The sequence below is a fragment of the Epinephelus lanceolatus genome, chromosome 16 (assembly GCF_041903045.1).
Source record: "Epinephelus lanceolatus isolate andai-2023 chromosome 16, ASM4190304v1, whole genome shotgun sequence".
NCBI classification, from domain to species: domain Eukaryota; kingdom Metazoa; phylum Chordata; class Actinopteri; order Perciformes; family Serranidae; genus Epinephelus; species Epinephelus lanceolatus.
Genome location: NC_135749.1, coordinates 17,665,748 through 17,687,899, shown reverse-complemented (window position 1 = coordinate 17,687,899; position 22,152 = coordinate 17,665,748). Strand labels below are relative to the sequence as shown.

General features: G+C 41.2%; 1 protein-coding gene across 4 annotated transcripts in view; it reads left to right on the top strand.

Annotated features, from left to right (window-relative positions):
- runx1t1 (RUNX1 partner transcriptional co-repressor 1) overlaps positions 1–18,767 on the top strand; it is a 70,568-nt gene extending 51,801 nt beyond the window's left edge. The window contains exons 5-11 of one of the 4 annotated variants that reach the window (XM_033637225.2): positions 1,629–1,810; positions 7,050–7,312; positions 8,134–8,222; positions 9,012–9,210; positions 10,640–10,708; positions 13,174–13,364; positions 14,340–18,767. In XM_033637225.2, coding sequence (XP_033493116.1) covers positions 1,629–1,810; positions 7,050–7,312; positions 8,134–8,222; positions 9,012–9,210; positions 10,640–10,708; positions 13,174–13,364; positions 14,340–14,663 — 1,317 coding nt within the window. In that variant the 3' untranslated portion in view covers positions 14,664–18,767. Of the gene's footprint in view, positions 1–1,628; positions 1,811–7,049; positions 7,313–8,133; positions 8,232–9,011; positions 9,211–10,639; positions 10,709–13,131; positions 13,365–14,339 lie in introns of all 4 variants that reach the window. The other 3 variants (XM_033637223.2, XM_033637224.2, XM_033637222.2) reach the window with 3 other exon arrangements.
- The last annotated feature ends 3,385 nt before the right edge of the window (positions 18,768–22,152 follow it).

The window sequence follows — 22,152 nt, the reverse complement described above, 5'->3', positions numbered from 1 at the left end:
GATGTTGGTTACCATAACTGCACAGAAGCAAATCGCCCGTACTTTGTCTTATGAAAAATGATCCAGTCTCCTCACTGGTCTGCATTTCTTGACTCAGTCCTTTTTTTTGTTAATGCATCCTACATCTCTGGCAATTAGGATGACCTCTAATTAATGAAAGATGAGTTCACCGGGGTCAAAGCAATCTATTTTATGCTCCTTTTTTTTCAGAGGGTAATTACGATCATAAACTATTAACGGACCATTAACTCAGGCAGGTAAAGCGAAGGCCAGCGCTTGGCATTTCTTTTACTAAAGCCAATTACTGGAGAGGGAGTCTCGTATGATTATGAAACATTAATCCGATGAAACAAATCAGAGTTGTGTTTTGCAAATATTATTTGTGTAGTTCTGTATTTCTGCAGCTGACAAAGACAAGATGAAATGGTCAGGGAGACAGAAGCAAATTCATGAGCTAATGTAGGACAGGAGGAAAGAACTGAGCCTATAGATTATAAAAATGGAGAAAAAATAAGTGAAGGAAAAAAACAAAGCAAGGGACTCAGAGGGAGATTATGTTATTGAGGACAAAACAAAGATTAACAGACCTAAAACCTGATGGCCCCTCCAAAGGCTCTTGTGATGTGCCTCACCAAAATAGCCCCCACTCTCATTCTGAACCTGCCTGATGCAACACTTTCATCTTCTTGCTTCAAAACGCGCCCCATCAGATGTCTTTGAAGTCAGCGCGCACATACCTGCATGACCCTGTAACTCCACACAAGAAAGCAGACCCCCTTGTTATGTCAAAGAGATTGAAAATAGCTGCTGTTTCTTTATGTATATGCCACGGAGAAACTCTCTGGGTGTTAATGCATTCTGGGTCATAGGAAGTGGCGGTGGTTCAGTGGTAATGAGCAAATAGGGGTCAGATGATGTGGAAGAAATGGATCTCTTGTTACCTCAAATTGGTGTTTTCGGAATAAAAAGACTGGGAAAAAGCTTTTATTATATCATCACATATTCTTTTATTATAACATCTATTTTTATGCATTTGAGGCTTTCAGTAAGGTAATACATCTCCAGGTTTATATTTCTTGAAAACAAGCTGAGTGTCAATTAAATTTTATAGAGCTTTAGATTTTAGATCAAAAAGATGCATCAATCTAAACTTATCTTTGCTGTAATATAAATCATCAACAACATGTTATATTCTGCACAAGGCCGTGAGGAGAAGTTGAATATTCCAACTGCATATTTTCTGTTTTAAGAGCTTAAGTTGACTTTGATTACCCTTAAAGCAATGCAGGCACAATCAAATTTGTCTTTTATTGTTTTATGCAGTTCTGAATCTTCATTATTATGTTTTTCCTACAAGATATATCTGTTTAAGATGTGCAGTAAAAATCGCTCGGCTCAGAATTTGACAGATGATTGTCATTGTTTCCCAAATTAGCCGAAAAAGAAACATCTTAGAGAGAGGAGCGAGTGACTGAGTGAGTCTTTTTTTTTTTGCATTTGTTGAAAGGGAAAAAAGGCAGTTGTGATATATATATATTCACGCCTCTCTGCAAGAAGTGGTTGTCAGCGTTGTCTGCTGTACAGTTGTTACATATCCTCTGATAATACAATGCTGTTTCCTTCTGCAGGCCAACCTGCCGCTCCTTCAGAGGGAGCTGCTGCACTGTGCCAGACTGGCCAAGCAGAACCCGGCTCAGTACCTGGCCCAGCATGAGCAGCTGCTCCTGGACACCAGCACCACCTCCCCAGTGGACTCCTCCGAACTCCTGCTGGACGTCAACGAGAACGGCAAGAGAAGGACGCCGGACAGGTGGGTGAATCCAAACATTAAAGCAGCTGAGACCTTTCCCCTCTATTATTTGATCTCATGCATGAATCTCTTTGAGTCTGCCTGCATCCCCGTGAACCCATACATGGCTCCGCAGACACAAGCTGAGCCAATACAAGGCAAGAGTGTGATGTGTTAATGTATGTATGGGAAGTGTCTGTCAGTGTGCCACCGGGCCTCATGACGTGCTCCGTTGGACATCGCAGCTCCCGGCTCCTGCTCTTAATGGGCCAGAACTGAGGAGAGGAAGAGATGGGGAAAGTAGACCTGGCTACACCCAGACGCACACACGCGCACACACACATCCTGAGGATAGAAAAAAGGAAGGAAGGCAGCTGTGTCTAAATGAAGAGTGTGAATGTGTCAATGAATGTGAATGAATTTGTATTCGCTGTAAGTTATCATTTACTTCCATGCTCGATTGGGTGTGTGAGTATAGTGTGTGCCTGTGTGTGTGTCTCTCTCTCTGCTTCAGTTCAACCCTCCAACCTCAGCCAAATCATTACATCCGTTTGTTGTCACGGACTTTGGTAATGACTCAATGTTCTCTGCTCTAATGGACAGCCACTGAGACGTGCCGTCCAGGAACACACAGCACTGTAAAAACCTATAGTCCTCTCTCCAGCAGTCTTCCCCCCAAGCAGCCGAAACGGAAACAAGCACAAACCCATCCAGCTTGACAGCGTGCGTGTGTACATGTTTAAGACTGTGGCTCATTCCCAACTCAATAAATTTCATTTTATGTAGTAGAGCTGCAAAACGACTAAAAAATGACATCAGAATCTATTTATAGATTTGTATGCTTTTACTCCTTAAAGGGCTTTTCAAAGGGATTTTACTAATCAGGGTTCTAACTGACACTAACAAGCCTTTAATAAATGCAGTTAGATATGCATCCATGCAGATATTCCCTCATTAAACATTAATAAGCATTTTTAACTTCTTGAACAGAAGTTTGTGTTTGTTGTGAGTTTGTGCCTGTGCTTCGGGTACAATGTGTGCATCGTGGTCTTTTGAAATAAAGAGTAATTCTCTGGGGGTCTAAAATTTTTAATACAGGCAGGGGAGAGGAAAATGTACTTTTTATATTTGCTGAGGGACAAAAATGCCAAAAGCGATATTAATAATTCTCACCTCTCTTTTCCCCCAACAGTCGGATAGGCAGACTTTTTCTGTAATACCTGCATATTTGCAGGCCGTCTGGTGCATAGGGGAGTGAGCTTAGGGGAAAAGGTGTACGTGTAAATGTGTGTGAGGGAGAGAATATATGGAGAGAGAGAAAAAGTAAGTAGGCATCTGTATTCAGTGGAAAAAAACCTTGTCTGTTTGTGTGAATGTGTGTGTGTGTGTGTGTGTGTGTGTGATTCTCTATCCAGTGTGAAGGCATGAGTGTGCTTCATGTATGTGCACCTCTGTACGTGTCTGGGTGTGAATGTGAGTGTGTGTGTGTGTGTGTGTGTGTGTGTGTGTGCCTAGGGAGATGGGCTGATAACACTTACAGATGAGGCTCCAGCACCAATATGGCTGGCTAAGCACCTCTGGTTTCTGCTTACCTCTGCTCTGCGTTCCCGCTTATTGGAGCCCTGTGTCGGAATATTGGAATTTGAATGGGAATCCTTAATTACAGAAAACAATGCACTATCAATGCATCCTGATTAATACCACAGTCTGCAGGAGCCTGACCAGGAATATCGCAGTACAATATGCATATGAGGGAAAAAAAAACATACATATCGTGTAATGTAATTATCTGACAAAGCCCATATTTAAGTAAAAGCTGGAGTGCGAAATTACTGGTGCCGGAGTTGTAATGGCTTGCATGGGGAATACAGTATAATTCAACATATTTTCACAGCATTAATTCCATTAATGGTATACAACATAATTGAACTCATAACTGTACTGCTCTGAATTGTGATACTGTTCTCACTCACTAACTCATCAGTAGACACTTACTGCAGATGTTTTACAATAAAAGTCTTTCAGCCAAATGAAGGAATCATGCCCCTTGAAAGCTTTTTACGAAAAGCACTGCTTTCTTAAAACTAAAACCTCAACAAATTTGCACATTTGTTTAATGTATATACTGGTAGTGTGTTAGATATATTTGTCTATCTAAAAAAAATCAAATGTACCTCTTAAATGAGGGAATTGTAGAAGTAAATCATAATTGCCAATCTCAAGTGAAGGCATGTGTCTTCCTTTAAAGATTTCCAGTATTTGTCTACAGCAGGCGATTACCATTCTCCTTGTTAGCCTTCCATTCCTCTCTATCCCCTGACCCAGACACTGTTGGAAAGAGGAGATTCTGTATTATATTTTTAATCCAAATATTAAACAAAAATACACCATTACATCATGACTGTCACTGAGCCATGATTTCAAGAAAAAGATTATTATTATTTTAAAGATTATTTTTTGGGCTGTTTGCCTTTAATTGACAGGACAGTGTGAAATGGGGAGAGAGAGAGAGAGAGAGAGAGAGAGAGAGAGAGAGAGAGAGAGAGAGAGAGAGAGTGGGGGGATGACATGCAGCAAAGGGTTGCAAGCTGCAGCGAAGCATAGCCTCTGTACATGGGGTGCCGGCACTATCCACTACGCTACCAACGCCCCAAGAAAAAGGCTTTTGAAGTTTGTATGGTGGCTGCAAAGGTACATGACCACAGAGCCTGTTGGCCATCTAAAATGGGAGTGCGTGCTGTCACGAAATGAAAAATATACAGAAAAGCAGGGGGACACTAACAGGTGACAAAAACAAGCACCTTGCAACACAGTGCAGGAAGAACTGCAGTCCATTTGGAGAACAAAGGTTAGCATACACAGTTAGCAATGGACTAAACATGATACTAGTCATGACTTGAATTTTTATGGAAAACCCTCTGATTCTCTAAATCAATGGGCCCTTATGGACTAAAAGAATATAAATAATTGAGGACTGGACTCATATTTGGACTTTAGGACCGCTTCAGAGCTTGGGAGTTGGCACTATTTTTTTGTCTTTCTTGTTTACCATGCCAGTAAATTTGAATGAATTATACATTGGTGTAATGGTGAAAATTGAAATTAACAATTGAATTGTGGAGAATGTAACCAAGCTAACAATGTGCTGCATGTCCATATTGACAAACGTTTTAACATTTAAGATTAACAGTATTTTCTGATGCGTGATGCTAAGTCGCTAAGAACTAATGATAGCTTAAGAGGGGTTGTTTAATGAAACAAACTGGGTCCGTCCCCCTTCTTAAATAGTAACAAAGCTAATACTGTTTTTATGTAAAGGTTGCTTTTCATTCATTTTGTGTCATGATATAGCAGGGGTCCAGATGGAAGTTTAAACACTATATAAAAGTATTACATTTCTGTCACAGCTCTGGCATGTGTATGCAAATTGGGCATGTATCTATCCAAAATAGGTAAATTGCATATGCACACATCAGTGCATTGTATAGGTGACTGTGAATGTGTGTGTGAGCGTACTCCAGTGCCTGTAGATATAAACCTTGTTGCAGCAGGAAGGCTGGGGAGATAAGAGTGTGGTTGGGGGGGGTGGGGGTGGAAGAATGGATGGATGAGTCGAGGGAGGCAGCAAGAGACGGACGGATGGAGGGAAAGAGCATATGGAGAGCTGTGGATGAGCATTAGGAGCCCATAAAAACAGCTCATTAAGAAGTTCAATCTGTTCATCGGAGAGAGAGATGGGGAGGAAGAGGAGAGAGGGAGAGAGGAAAGTGGAGGATTGCAGATAGCGGGGGGAGGCTGGCAAGATTTAACTGTGAACTGACAAAGCTGAGAACACACACAGACACACATGTGCAAGCGTGCACACAGACAAACACACCTGGCCACATTAATCTTCGGAAGCAGGCTAACAAAAATCCACCTGATCCCCTGGAAGCTGCTTTAGTGAGTATGTATGTATGTATGTTAAGTGTGTGTCGGTTATTTTTGTGAGCGCACATGTATGTGTGTGTGTGTGTGCGTTTGTATGATGAACATGTTTTCAATGCAAGAACTCCGGGACGATGAGAAAAACAGCCTCTTATTGTGGTTCTTTGTCTGTCAGCAGGTCAACTGAAGCCTTTACTACAGCACAAAGGGCAGGAGAGTTGTGATGATATGTTTCAAGTTTGGTTTTTGTTTGTATCAACTGTAAGAAACAAACTCTGCATCGGACATTTTTGCAAAACAGGTGTGATATTACCATCACGCTGATTTGTGTTTGTGTCTTCTACCTTCCTTCTTTTATTTCCCTTTCCTGTTTCCACTGATCCATTGTGCCCCAGGAGCTCTTTTGTTATTTGCCAGGCTTTTGCTGCAACAAGAATGTGTTCAAGTCTGAGAACAACAGCAAATTTCAGCCACATATGGTCTCATATCCAATCTCATTTTACTTAGAACAAGTGAAAAGCTTTGACAGTTGGCTGAAATAATTCTGTACGTTCCTAATGCCGTGTCCCTTTTTTAGGATTCTTCCCACAAAGTCTAATGGAAACATCCACTAGAAGAAAAACATAAGCCATTTCTTCATATGATGTCCGAATAATGTTCAGAGAGTCATGTCAGGACAATGTGCAGAGTTTCGCTTTTACACATGTAGCACACAACAGGAGATTGTCTGCGTCTGGCAATACTGCGTTTGGTTTCGGCGAGGAGTGGCGCCTGGGTAGAACATGCAGTAGGCAGGACATGATGCAGATTACATTGCGGCCATGTAGCCGGTTCGTAATTTCGTAATCTCATAAACAACCGAGTCTCTTGCTGTTCCTTGAATTTGTCTAACAATTTTGGCTTCAGCCCTTACGGACAGAAGTTCCCGCATCGCGTCATCTCTCCAGTTAGACATTTTGTGTAGCTAACCCTCCCTTTTCACCCTCGAATGTTTGTTTTCTTCCAGTTTCACGCAAGCCTTGTAATAGAAACATCGTCAACACACCCATATGCTTGCTGTGAATTCTCTGGACAATGACTTGCTCTATTCACACATGGACTCAATCAGACATTACACAGACTCTGTACTAGGGAGCTGGCAGGGTAAAGTCTGTTAAATGTCCTGTCCAGCTGATTCGGACATTTGTGTTCTTACATATAGCTCCTTGGGGTGATGTCTGGATAGTTTCAAGCTTGCAGTACATGTGAGAAAGGGGCTATAGAGTGCTACATGTAGTGACAATGACACACTCACAATGTATCTCTTTCTCTTTTTCTTTGTTTCTCCAACCAGAACCAAAGAGAACGGCTTTGATCGAGATGGCGCCCTGCACCCGGATGTTCACCCTAGCAAGCGTCCCTGCACCATAAGCCCCGCCCAGCGCTTCAGCCCATCCAACGGGCTCTCCTACCAACCCAACGGCCTGCCCCACCCAGGCCCGCTCCCTCCGCAGCACTACAGGCTGGATGACATGGCCATTGCCCACCACTACCGCGACACCTACAGACACCCAGCCTCAAATCATCGGGAGATCCGAGAAAGAGCCAGGCCTATTGGTGAGGACATGGGGGAGGATGGAGGGTGTATATGAATGTGTGTGCGTATGTGTGTGCGTCCATACATTTGGATTTTGAGACACAAAGCAACTCCACCACATGGCACACTGTCAAAGCTTTTACTCTGTAGTGGTACCAAGAGAGACATAAAGAGGATTGTCTATACAAAGTAAACAGTTACAACAGTTACATCATTTTTACATCATTTCTCAGGCTTCTCAGTTCTTTATATACCGCTGAGATCCATATCCGATTTAATAATACTGATAATCAGTCAGTGCCTGCTTCAGCATGGTGGATCCTTGTTGGAACAGCAGATTGACAAACAGTCTTTCTGACCACAAGGCTGTCCTGCTGCCTTGGAGACGCCGAGGCCACCGCAGCCTGATGGCTGAATTAAGTAATGCACTGTGAGATGTATGAGCGCACAACAGAAGCACATTTAGGCACAGTGTCGTCGCATTAGGGACATTTTTCTGCGCAGACCGAGCCTTGATGAAGCTGTAATGACGACGTTGGCTCAGTTCTAAAAATAGGAGAGACATTTACCATGTCTCGCCATGTGATGGATGTTTATTGGACGAGAAGCTCAGTCATTTGAGTCCTGCCCTCGGGGTGGGAGAGAGATATGGAGACAGTAAAGAATAGGGGGAGTGAGGGAGGAGGAGAAAAATGGATAGAAAGAGTTTCAACCAGGGACCAAATAAAGAATAGATGGAAGTGAGTGATGGAGTAATATTACATTGATCCTTTGTGTCATACTGACATGCCCTTTGTTTTTCCGTCTGTCTCTCTATCTATCTTTTCTTTCATTCTTGCAGGTATGCACACAGGGACCAGGCAGGAGGAAGTGATTGACCACAGGCTGACTGACAGAGAGTGGGCTGAGGAGTGGAAGCACCTTGACCATGTAAGAAAAGTAATAACATTTTTTTCTTACTATACCTTAAGTAACAGAGATTATTTTACTCATATTAAATTCATGTTGTACTGTAAGTCTTTGTAATATTGTCGGGAGAAAACTGTAACTGCTGTACACACAATAAGAGTGACCTTTACAGGAGTGTTGTACTATTAAAAAATACGTTGTGTGAAATAATCTAAAGAAATGTTTGACATTACAAGATTAATATATATATATATATATATATATATATATATATATATATTGTATATAATTATATGCTTGCATGTAAATATGTTTTCCTGCAGTGCAACAAACACAATGCAAATATTCCTGAATTGTTGCTTGCCTCTTCACCTTTAGGGCTCCTAATGCAGTCACATGCTCAAACATGAAATAGGACAGAACATCTCATATCACATTTATAATGCTATTTCATCTCACAGTTATTGGTATGCAGTGAAAATTGAATCACTCAATCACATATGTGAACACAGATATATTATTGACTGAAGTGATAAAGTAGGATGTCAAGCAGAGAGGTGTGACCTGACAAACCCAAGCGACATTTCAAAGGGTGAGAGCATGTCTCCAATGTATACGCCCTGGTGCTTCACTACCAAACTCCACCATACAGATGAATATAATAATGAGACACTAACTGAAATAACATGACAGATGTCGGCTTTAATTTAGTTCCCCACCCGCCGCCACTGCACCCTTGCTGAATTGAAATCAATCCCTTCACGTCTATGTGTAAACTCAGCGCCTTGTCCGCTCCCTGTCACCCACCAGCTGCTGAACTGTATTATGGACATGGTGGAGAAGACGAGGCGTTCACTGACAGTACTGCGGCGGTGCCAGGAGGCCGACCGCGAGGAGCTCAACTACTGGATCCGACGATACAGCGACGCTGAAGAGCTGAAGAAGGGAGGCAGTGCTAGTGGGCAGTCAAGGCAGCAGAGCCCGGCAGCACAGGAAAATGCAACACCAGGTAGGGGATCTCACTTTAGAGGTATTTAAGGACACAGTGACAAAGCCATCAGTATGTTTACAGGACTGCTTAAAGCCAAATAAGTTAAATCAGTCATGTCAATGTTTCCTTTTTAATGTAAGACAACATGTCCCCACTGGTATTTTCACTAACTTCAGTCTTTCTGCATGTGTGTTTTTATGACAGATTCAAATAATATTAATTCTACCAGCTCTCTCCATCCTCCTCTTTGTAACTCATGTAAACATTTAGGGGCATCTATTGGAAAAAATGGAATGTAATATTCATAGCTATGTTTTCATTAGTTTATAATCACCCAAAGATAAGAATCATTGTGCTTTCTTTACCTTAGAATAAGTTGTTTATGTTTACAGATGGAGTGGACCTTCTTCCATGGAGTCCACCATGTTGTTTCTATAGTAACCCAGAAGAGAGAGATCAAACACTGGCTACAGATAGGGCAAATCTACAGTTTTCAAACCACTATTAAACAAGCCCTATAATAATGATTATTAACTTATCTAAATTTTTGTGACTTAGCTGGTTTGCATCCCACTTGAGAGTGATCATAATAATTATTTTTTATTTTCTCCAGCAATTTTATGTCAAAAAAAGGCTGATAGTGAATATGGTGTCCCCCAGGGTTCAATACTAGGTCCTCTATTGTTAAGTTTGTACGTGTTGCCACTAAGCCACATCATCATGTTATCATAATATACTGATCACAGTCAGTTGTACATATTTCTGTCCGCTAAAAATCTAAACTACTTTACATCTTATGAGTTTATTGCATCAGTAGTTGGGTTTGCATCCAAATGTAGCGCAAATTTTTGCCGAATTTTCCGAAAATCGCCAAAACAAACTGAGAATTTATGTGCTTTTCCATCCACTACTGTTATGCAGATACTGGGAGTTGGTTTAATAAGCAGTAGATGGCACTAGTTCTTTAGTTGGGTGCCTGTATACCACTGCAAAAGAAGAGCACTAGACAAATATCAAAGGCAAGAAAACAATGGCGGCGTAATAATGAAGAGCACAATGGACAATGGAAATAGAGTTTTGAATAACTAATATTACAGCTATGTTCTCTGGGACAAAGAGAGCTTGCAGTGGTCCATGCATTGTACTTAGTCACATTTAACTTTTACGCTTTTTTTTTTTTTCGAGACGTTTTTCTTTTTGGGTTGGCATCTCTGCACTTTTTTTTTTTGCACACATCAAAAATGCACATAAAAAGAGGTGGATGGAAAGGCAGCTTGTGACATAAATACGTGATGTTTTGCTTTATTCCTTAAACCTTTTGGTGGAAACATCAGGGTAACCAACAGGTTCTACAACATGCTGATTTGTTCTGCAAACTCTTGTGCTGTGTAATGCAAAACATTGTTTGATCTCTGATTACCATGGCTGCATGTTTGTGTCTCCTCAGAAATTCACAGGGAGCTCCTGCACCGGCCTGTGTCTGGCTACGTCCCTGAAGAGATATGGAAGAAAGCTGGTGAGAAATACTTTGATGGCTGCTGTCATCACACACATGCTTTCTCTTTATCTCTCTGCAGTTTGAAAGACATTTTGCTTTGTAGAAATCATGTCCATCCTTCACCCAGATGACTCAGGGCTGGAAGGGGATGAGAAGTGTTTCTTTAAACCCCATTCTCCCCTCTCGTCCCAATATAGTCTGCTGTCTGCAACCTCCTCTTCTGGTAGACTTGTATTGATGTGTCAGGCTGCTCTCAGAAAATCATTTATATTTGATACAGTAGGAAGTTAAAAAATAAGAGTTTCAACACCACACTCTGCACACTCCAAATATGATGTCAGGTCATAAAACAATTTTATTGCACCAGTCAAATAAGGGACAAGCAGCTTTAACAGCTGGTCCAGTGGTTCTGCTGTTTAAAGTACAGTAGCAAGACTTGGTGTCTTCTTTGCTTTTGGCACTTTGGTAATCCCCTTAGCGGCAGACATTGCAGCTATTCTATTTAACCAAAGTGTTGTAAAATTGCAGAGGGAAATTTGTAGAGCCAGTTAGGATCAAGTATTGAAACTAATTTGTTGCTTTAACAGCTTTCATTAGTTGCCATTAAAATTTGAGCGTACACAAACAGCATTCTTTAAACTCCTGAGCGCAGCTGCAATCACCATTATCGCTCTTCTGAAAAACTGAAAGAATTTTCCACCGAGGGCTCGAGGAATCCACTTTGTATTCTCCATCAGTGATACAGTATATCTGCTTTTTAAACCCCTTGGAGAAAAGAAATTGTCCCCTTGCTTGACCAAGCATGATGTGTGAGATACTCAGAACAAGTAATATGCATTTAAATTGAATTGAGTATCACCATCGGGACTCTGCCTGCTCTCCAGTACTCTCCTCCCCTCACCAGCTTTGATCGATCTTCCATCTGAGGCATTTGGTGTGTAATCACAATTCCATGCACAAGGCGTATATCACATGGCACCAGGGCAATTTCCATGACTTCAGGCAGCACAGTAGGTTAAAGACAAAACCACCCTAGTTTGAAAATTTAGCTCAATCACAATGGAGAGAAAATATCTCTGTCTCTAGAAAAGCACACATTCTGTCTGATATTGAAAACAGATTTTACATTTGTAATACTAGTGTAATGTGTGCAAATGAAATGAAGTAAAGTGAAGCATATTTGTCAGACATAAAGCTGTATTTATCTTTTGTCTGTAGGATAAATGGTGCTCACTATTTTTCATTCACTCCGCATTCTCCTCAGTATTTCCTTTTCACTTCAGTCGCATATATTCTGGCTGAGGAGAGACAGATTTAAATGTGACCCAGGGAGGATTGCAAAATAGGATTTTTAACACAATGGAGTGCGGCGTTGAATACATCTGTTTGAAATGGGCAAAATGTTTACAGTTGGTGATAAATATTCAAGCACCTTGCACGGTGTCCTACCGGTTTCCCACTTCCCCTCACCGCATGGGCCTTTGGGATCACAATGGAAATGCATAATTTAAATATAAATTGCCTGATTTGCATACACAATTAGTCAAGTTACAGGCTTGATGGGAGCAAACAAAAAGGCCTCCTTTTGCTTTGACGTTTGGTTGGAATTCCACCGCTTAACACCCGCGCAGCAAGGTTATTCATTACACAAAACAAGTATGAAATAACACGGTGCTCCATCTCAAAAGCAGGTTTTCTGACTGATTACCTGGGATTAATTGGCTTATGCTGTTGTCTCGGGATATTTTTCAAATCGGATGAAAAAATATAGACTTGGTTTGCTCATTTCTGAACAAGATCCTTTCAGCTATTTGAATTAAAACATCACACATTGACCTATTAGAGGATCTACTGTAACTGATTAAACATGCCAGAGTCACTGTCACCTCCTAAATGCCTCAGTGATTGAAATGAATGGAAGTAACTGATGTGCCATGTGTTCATGCGCCCACTATAATATATTATCCACATTCAAAAAATTGATGTCTGGTTAAATGTGATGTTTGCCAGAGGGTGCCACAAGCAGCTGATCTCAGAATAACAAAAGCTAATAACGACAAAAGCTAAATAAGTTTTCTCCTGCCATGTGAATTAATTCCTATCATCTCCAGAACTACAAAGCATGTCTTTTCTCAGATTTTGTCCTCACATAAAAATGAGTGAAAGCGTCAGTTTTATGGTTATGGTTTCTGTCTTCCAGATGTGTTACAGATTTAGCACATAAAACAGCTTTTACCATTTATCTTTCAGAAGGCACCATCTTAGATACCACTGCTGTTGAATGAAACTTTTTTTTTGGTATTTCAGAAAAAATGTTATTGTAAATGCTTATATTCAGAAATAGTAACTGTTCTTACCTAAAAACACCAGTTAATTTAGCAGTGTACTCTTTGAAAATAACCTCCCAACGACAGGATGATACAATGCACACTACATTGCAGGTACGGGAGGCTTGACTTCCTCTGTCTCCACACTCTTTCCAGAAGAGGCTGTGAATGAGGTGAAGCGTCAGGCCATGTCAGAGCTGCAGAAGGCCGTGTCAGAGGCCGAGCGTAAGGCTCACGAGATGATCAGCAGCGAGCGGGCCAAGATGGAGCGCACGGTAGCCGAGGCAAAGCGGCAGGCAGCCGAGGATGCGCTCTCCATAATCAACCAACAGGAGGACTCTAGCGAGGTAGTTAAATACACTTCAGTACCTACTCTCAGTCTTTCAAACACATCATGAAGCTGTCATTGCCATCCTCTTGTTTGGTAGTTGTGGTATTTCTTTGTTGTTGCTTTGACTACACTTTAGTTGCCAGCTGTTCCAGTGACTCCCAAATGACCCAGATAATAGTATTTCCTCTTACAAAGGATGTATTTCATCATTGTATTAGTACAGGCAAATCATTGTAGTGTCAAAGAGGTCGCACAGTTATGCACAGTTTTAGAAGTGGTTCTGCAAATAGAAGTTATTTTATAGTTGAGAGGGAGAGTACAGTAAAGCAAACAAGGTCAATCAGGAATCTGTTACCTTCGCTTTCCTCCTCTTCTCTACGACAGAGTAGCGAGGATGTTTGGAAAGGTGTTACCCATTCAGCGCAGAGGAAATAAGGAAAGGAGCTTTCATTTGCTAATCACCATCAGAGACCTTGACGTTTAATCAGTTAAGTGAGAGGGAAATATGGCTCACATCTGTCATTAATTGCAGGAGTGATGTTTATGAGAGAGAAGCGCCCCAGAGGAAAACTTTCAGAAGCTGTTTGTAACCTTGTTCTCCTGTTTCCTGTGGATATGCAGCCGCCCTGACACGCTCTCCCTGCGGTTTCCAAGATATATAAGAGGCCCTGAGTGTAATCAGAGATGGGTTTTTGATCTGCCTGTGGTTTGTTTTAAGCTTAAGTGTTGTAAAAGGAGAGGCTAGTTCTGTTGATGTGCAGACTGGGGCGCTGATATCTGTTGCTAATCTTCACGTGGCGTTCACTAGTTCTCTGTTTGTAGCAGATTATCTTTTTGTGTGAATAGAGGCATAAAATTAAACAAACAATGGGTCCTAATTACAGTTTTATCAATCATCAGAAGTTCATCAGCTGAAGTGGCCAATTATCTAGATTGTAAATCCTTCTGCTGTATTATGTTTGTGTTAATTTGGTCTCTATCTGTCTGTCAGAGCTGCTGGAACTGTGGCCGCAAAGCCAGTGAAACGTGCAGCGGCTGCAACACGGCACGCTACTGCGGCTCCTTCTGCCAGCATAAGGACTGGGAGAAGCACCACCATGTCTGTGGTCAGACCCTCCAGGCCCAGCAGCAGCAGCAGGCCAGCCAGCAGCAGGGAGGCGTCCCGGGGTCAGAGACCCCTGCTCCCATCAGCTCCTCCGCCTGCACCCCGAGCAGCGGGACTGGGAGTCCGGCTGCTACCCCGCCTGCTGCTACCCCTCGCTCCTCCACCCCCAGCACCCCGTCCTCCTCCGCCCTGGATGGCACACCGCGCTAAGAGACTTCCGCAGAGGATGGAGGCAAAGGCCCCCGGGGCTAAACAGCCAGGCCTCAGTCCCACAAACAGCATGACTGTCTGCATTGCCTTGCAAAGATACACTAAGCTAACGTGGCTAACAGAACGAGATGGCAGTGCTTGTGTCTATCTTGCAGCGTAGTCATAGAAAGAGGAGGAGGAGGTCCATAATCAGGTCATATTGACTTGCCATGACTTTAAAGAAACACAAAGATATTCTTTGTTTTGAATGAATGAATTTAAATATTGACATCCTTTTATCGTTACACTTGCTATTCTTGTTGTCTGTTTGTCGTCGTGCCTGTTGTTGTTAATGTTGTTGTCATTGTAGCTTATCTTATTTTTTTCCTGTAAATATTAAGAGACTGAGCAGAGATAGCCGTGAACTCGAGACAATTATATCTGACCTCCCCTTTTTTTAAATGTTTTTATTTTCCATCCTTGAATTTATGCTTATTTCCTTCCTGTACCTGGGATATGAGACTAGTCAACCTCATTTTACCAAACAGCATACCACGGGAACAAAACTAGCTAGCAGAATGGGTGAAGTCATCGATACTCTTTGTGAAGAAAGATATTAGATTTAAATGTCCTCAAAGACACACCGATGGATGGATGGATAAACAGGTTTGCTGCCTGGAGAGAGGAGAGGGATGGACTGAATCTCTGGCCCACAGACAGCCATGAAATGGGCAGATGTGCAGCAGATTGCGAGCAGAGCCAGCTGTTCAACCAATGTTATTTCCCTCTCACTTGTAATAATATCCAGGTCAGTGGGCTGGGAAATACAAATCCGTCTCCCTGAAGGATGTAAAAGGAAGAATTCTTGGACAAGATACAAAACTTTGCCCACTGCACATGTGGAGGATGTACTGACTACAATTCGCACGTGCATGCTTGGTGAGTCACAGAAGCTCTCAAACAGGAAGTGAAGTCATTGTTCCGCCGGCGATACTGTCACAACACCACAACAGCGACCGCTGGGCTGCTCGGAGCTGGAAAGCTACAGTGTGGAGAACTCATTCTGCGCCCCAGACACTCCCCTCCTGTCTCAACTCTGAAAAACATTTCCATCTTTACTCATGTTGTTATTCTTTTTCTGTAGATGTCATGGTGTTTAAGACTTCTGTCCTGTGGTGTCACCAATGGTTATTTATTGTATATGTGTTGGACAATTGTGACAATGCATAGTACTTCAACCAGTCACAACTCTAAGTCCTTCATAACTCTCTCTCTCTCTCTCTCTCTCTCTCTCTCTCTAGCAAAAAGAGATAAAAAAAGAAGTGTTATGTTTTTTCCAAGCTGCTTTTCTATTCTGTGTGTTAAGTGGTAGATCCCTCGTAGTTCTATAAGTTTTACTTCCCTTCGTCCTCAAGAAAAGACACAAGCTATATCTCAGAGCTGCTACTCGAGTCCGACCCAGATCTTTTCTGAGAACTAGCATGTTGCGCGGAATGCTAACTTAAATGTTTTGTACAAGGGACATACATAAATGTATTTGCACTGTCACAGAGGTTATTTCGGCATGCTTCTTTTCAGCATTCTTGTGTTGTCGGTATAGAGCCATAACACATCAGCCATTTCATATGTAGTGATAGCATTATCTGTTTTCACATTTTTTGGGATGGGGGAAGTTGGAAAAATGTAAAATCACCAAACCCACTTTTTTTTTTCTCTCTTCTCAACATGGCAAGGAAAGCGGCCATAACGTATTTTTTTTTAATAGTTACAGACAGTGCATGCACATTACTGAACGTTTGTTAAATATTTGTTATTTTTTAGAAAAACTTAAAAAACGACCAAAAAAATACAAAAAAAATACAAAAAATATTCTAACAAACTAACTTTCCAAATGCAGAGGTGTAGACTCCGATTGACAGCTTTAACACTGCAAAGCACCAGGTAACACACAGTATTAACACAAGAGATAAACAAACAAAAAAAAAAAAACACCAAAAACAGCCAAAGACTGACACCAAGGACCAAAATCCTGATTTAAACAATTTTTCAAAAGAGGTTTGTTCACACATATATTTGGTTATTTAGTTCTGCAGGTTTTTGTTCACACATTCATGGAACAGAACCAACGTCAGTGTCATAAAAAGTCTTTTATTTTTAATTATTTCTGGAAACCGACGGCGCTCATCTTACATTGTGAAATGAGAAGGTGTGAATTAAACATAAAGGACATTTTCACAGCAGTGTTACATTTTAACTGGAGCAATAATAACTAACGAACACTGATGACTTTTGTGAGCATTTTTGAAGAAAAAATTTTACATATATTTTGATCTTGTTTGTACATTTTCTCATTACACAAGTGTCAGATTAAGTGCCCATTTCAGCTTTAAGCAGTTAAGTTCTTTATTCTCAAAGAGGTGAATGTGAGACTGGGCTTTCACACCAATGCAATTTGCAGTTGTTTTTCTATTTATTCATATCAAAGTATGTCATTTTTTGCTGTTGGGATAGTTAATCAGTCGCAGCTTTGTTGTAAACCTTCAATGTAAATCAAACAAACCTCTCATTCGCAGTAAGAGAGCACTTATCCTGACGCACACAAAGGCTCTTCACCCCAAACACCTTGGTGCTACACAGAAGCGCGTTACAAATTCTGACCTCAAGGAACAAGTGGAGGCCCACAAAGGTTCTGGGCTGTTTGCTCCCTCTGTACTTCCTCATCTCTCCCTTACTTGTCTAAATAAAATACACACCTGCATTCTTGACTCTAAAGGGTTAAACAATCCAAAAAGGTGTCTGACACCACTACTAGCGACTCCTCAGAAGCTGTGAAGAAACAGCCAAGCTGTTTTGACACTAGTGTATTTGAAAGTATACAACAAGTAATGTGTGTGTTCATCACTATCAGGGCAAAACCTGGGTTTAAAAAAAGAAAAAAACGTTTAAAAAAAAAAAAGACAAACATTATCGATGATTCTTTGAGAAGCTCTATTTTTTTCTTTCTTCCCTCCTCTATGTGTGTTTTGCTACAAATTCCTCGGTGGCAAACAAGTCTCACTCTACCTCTTACAGCACGATAAGAGCATCAGTCGCGGCGCTGATACTGGTCTAGTCTAAACCAAATGGGCACAAGAGAACAGGAAAATAAAAAACCCAAAGTCGAAGCTCATACAGCTGCAAAACCATATCACTACTTGGTAACAATGCAGACCTCATAAATAAATGAAACATAAATGAATAGAAATGAGAAAAAAAAAACCTGAAAAAAAAAAAAACTTTTGTTATGTTCCTTTATGCCTGTGGCGTTTTTAGAGTACATCAAGAGTTTGAATTGTTTGAACAGATTTAAAAAAGAAAATTGTGCTAATTTTAAAGAAACGTGTCGTCGATTCCTATTTCGATGATACAAGCTAGGGTCACAGATAAGAAATGTTGTTTCTCTCTCGCTCTTTTTTCTCTCCTGCCCCCCCCCCCCAACCCTTTCTCTCCTCTTCTCTTCTCTGTTGTGAAGACACGCTAAAGCGCTTGTCGACTTGTCAGCGGGGGTGAATTCAAAAGAGGCGATACACAAAAGGCAAGAGCTTGTAAAAAAAAGAACTCAAATGAAAAAAAAATAAGGCTATGAATTTAGGCATGCCTGTTTTTCACAATAGGGGGAAATGTTATTTAAATTTCCTACTTATCAAGAAACATTGGGGGAATGTGTGGGGCCGACAGTGAACAGCGAAGGCCGTAGCATTAATCTAGGGAGTGAGTTAAACTTCAGGGGTGGGAGGGTTTTTTCTTTTTTTTTTTTTTTGTTCTCTTGAGAAAATTTATTGTGGAAAAAAAAGAGCTCAAATGATTTGAAGTTGTTGTGCAATACTTAATTGAGACATGAAAACCACAGGTTAGTGGTAGGCTGACACTGGGCGGTCTCTCCATCGCCTAGAGTCAGTGTCCTCTAGAGAGCTTTCCAGTCTACTATGTCAGAACTGTGGTTTCTTGTTGATTTTTTTTTCTTTTTGTTTCTTTTTTTATTCTTTTTTTGGGCTGTAAACTATGGTCTGTCAGTCTGTGAAACTTTGCAGTATAATTCTGGTATTGTTGTTCTCTTAACGGTGTAATAAATATGTTAATACCTGCCTTGGAGACTTCGATTCGTGTTCTTTCATTACAGCAGCAGTAACTAAGCTTAGCAGCACCATTTAGACAAACACCAGTATATCTCAAACTAAAGGGTCACTCCACAGATTTTTCACAGTTTACACGTCATCAGTTGCATTATGAGAAATGTAGGATCCAGCATTTTTGGAGCTTGACCCATACAAGAAAAAAAGGTGAGAATATCTGTCTCTCATGAGCTCTCCGAACTCATGGAAGGAGTTGGTTGGCACAGTTTAACTCTGTGTTGTATTTCTTTGGCATAATTTACGTTACAATATTCTAACCGACTGCAAATGAACCGTCACGATCTCACCCATAAATAAATATGTTTTAATGAACACAAATGTTTTCTAAAATTAGCTGATTTGTGATTTAAGTCATGGTGTGCAGTTTTGCCAAAAAGGCCCATCAGGGGCTTGGTTGGCACACGTTATGGGGTTGGTTGGCATGATGTTAAAAAAACATTTGCCAGTGACCAAATCAAATCAATTATAAAAAATTAACAATATAAATGTTCAAAATAGTTCTCCTGAAAATACAATTTTACTTTTGGGCTGCATGGTGCTGCAGTGGTTGGCACTGTCGCTTCACAGCAAAAGGGTTCCTGGGTTGAACCAAGGGTGGGCGATCCGAATCCTAGGGTGGGGGAGCTCTTCTGTGCAGAGTTTGCATGTTCTCCCTGTGTCAGCGTGGGTTTTCTCCAGGTACTCCAGCTTCCTCCCACAGTCCAAAGACATGCAGGTTAAGTGGTGACTCTAAGTTGTCCATAGGTGTGAATGTGAGTGTGAATGGTTGTCTGTCTGTATGTGTCAGCCCTGTGATAGTCTGGTGACCTGTCCAGAGTGTACCCTGCCTCTCACCTAATGTCAGCTGGGGTAGGCTCCGGGTGCCCCTGTGACCCCCAGCGGGATAAGCAGTTATGGAAAATTAATGAATGGGTGAATAATTTGACTTTTGCTTAGCTACTTTTAACTCAAGCACAGTAGGCTACTAAGCAACATTTGAAGTCATTTCCCTACAGAGTAAAAAGAAAACTACTTGAAAAAGTCCTGATAAACTGTGTGAGGATGGAACAAAAGAAGGAGATGGTGCTGGTGTGTCTGCGGCCACAGGAGGGCAGAGCGTCACACAGCTGACTCTCTGCACTCAGCTGATTCTCCGGAAATGATTGGACGACTGTAAGGTGTGTGCAAGGGGTGTTCAACAGCTGTTGCGCATCGAGCAGGGATTAGTGAACGGTATAAGCGTAACAACGCAATCAAATTAAGGATCACGTCTTTATAAGGTGTGATTACTGTTATTGCACTTCGGCATCGTTAAGAAAAACTTGAATCTGCTTTAATTAAGCAGCGATTTAACGCCACCCGGGGAGCGCGCCAAGTGACGCAAATCAAACACACCCACGATGCGTCATCAACAGGTGCATTCTGGATCTCGATATGATGGAGCAGCCTGAGATGTGAGAATTGTCTGCTGCTTGTGATACTTATCCCCGAGCCTCGAGCGCAGTTGGAGACAGAGACTGACAGGCCTAGTCTATGCTGTGAGGATGACCGAGCAGACAAGTTGAACCCGCAGCAAACGCGGCGCGCGAGACTCACAGGAAGCGTTCAGACAAGTGAGTACAACAACAACCATACTAGACTCATTCTGCAGACAACAATGTAAACAACCACGGCGTTGCCTAGCAACATAGCATGAGCGCGCAGCTCTCTTTTTTGTTTGGTTTGTTAATTCATGTAGCTCAATAGACTGTTGCTTAATATTAGGCTACTTTTTATTTATCACGGTTCATTTGTGTCTGAGTTTTGTCTCTTTTCTGGTTAATTCTTGTGAGGCTCCAATGTGTGAACAGGCTGCACAGTGCTGTCTATAGAAATGGATTTTATTGTTGGTTTGGACATGAGAGCTGTGTTGATGATGGTGTTGCGATAGCCTACATAACAACTCATATGACTGATGACAAATAACTGATATCGATATATCCCCTAATGTTAGTGATCATCAAGTCCTTTCTGTAGTGGAATTAACATCATATTGTACATGCATACTCTTATCCTGATAGCCCACAAGCAGATGTAGACATGAAATACTATGCTTTTCAATGTATGTTACAGTTATGGAAGCGTATTGTATTCACTTGACAAAGCCCTGTTTTTCTGAGTAATTTTTTCTGTTTTTTTGTGGTAATTTTTTTTTCCTGAATGAGGAGACGAGATACTTCAAAATCTCGCGAGAAGCTCCCACCTGGCACCTGCAAGTGACCGGTGCCTGCGTAAAGTCGACAAACTAATGATAACACCATCTATATGACTTAAAGACTTGTTCAAAGAGTATCTCCCAGTGTCTCAAACCCAAAACAAAGTAAAACTGGATTAAACTAAACAAGTGGGTCATGTTTGCTTCCATTATATCGAGCTCTCAAGAAAGGAATGAAAGTGTCTGTTGTTCTATTGCTCTCTTAACTCAGAAAAAAATACTCAGAAAAACAGAAAAAATTACCCCGAAACCCCCCCCCCCCACACACACACACACACACACACACACACACACACACACAAAAATGCACAATTTGTCAAGTGAATGCAATATGTGGAGTAATTCATTGTGCAAAATAAGGAAAAACACTACTTTAAATAAATATATATATTTATATTGGCAGATACCGATGACATACTGATTTCATCATGCATCCGTTAACTTATTATCCTAAAGATGTTCTTTGATGTAAACTACTTCAGGTAAATTTTGACACATGTACCTTCATTTGAGGAGAATTTCTTTAGGGGAACACCACCTAAATTAAGAATACCAGTATGTTATTTCCATGGCCTGGGGAAGTCCAATCAATATTTGTGAACATGAGCTGCTCTCTGTCAAAGCCAGAAACCAGAGAAGTAAGTCTCAAACCTGTGATGTCATCAAGTATAAAGTATACCCAAATGAGCTTTATCCTATTGTAGTGTTTTCAGAAAATGTACCAATATACTTCTCCTGCATGCTCTCAGTGTCATCATTTACATCTTTCCTAATTCATTGTCTGTGGAGCAGCTCCAGACTTTATACTTGTTGACATCACAAATTTGACTTTTAGCCCTCTCTCAGACCATCGGAATAACATGTATGAATTTTGAAAATGGGGTCGTTCCCTGTTACAGTAACAGTACTGTTAGTTACTTTACTCAGCTGGGTGTGCTGCAGAGTGGACATCCAGACAGTAAGAAGTGGAAAATCTGTGACAGTCATGAAGGCTTTACAGCCTAAATCCAAAGTATGATTGCTAAGTACAAACACAGCTTCTGTATTTTTCCACATTGCTGGCTACTTTTCCTGATTTCCTGACCTTGGACCTCACTGTCTTTGT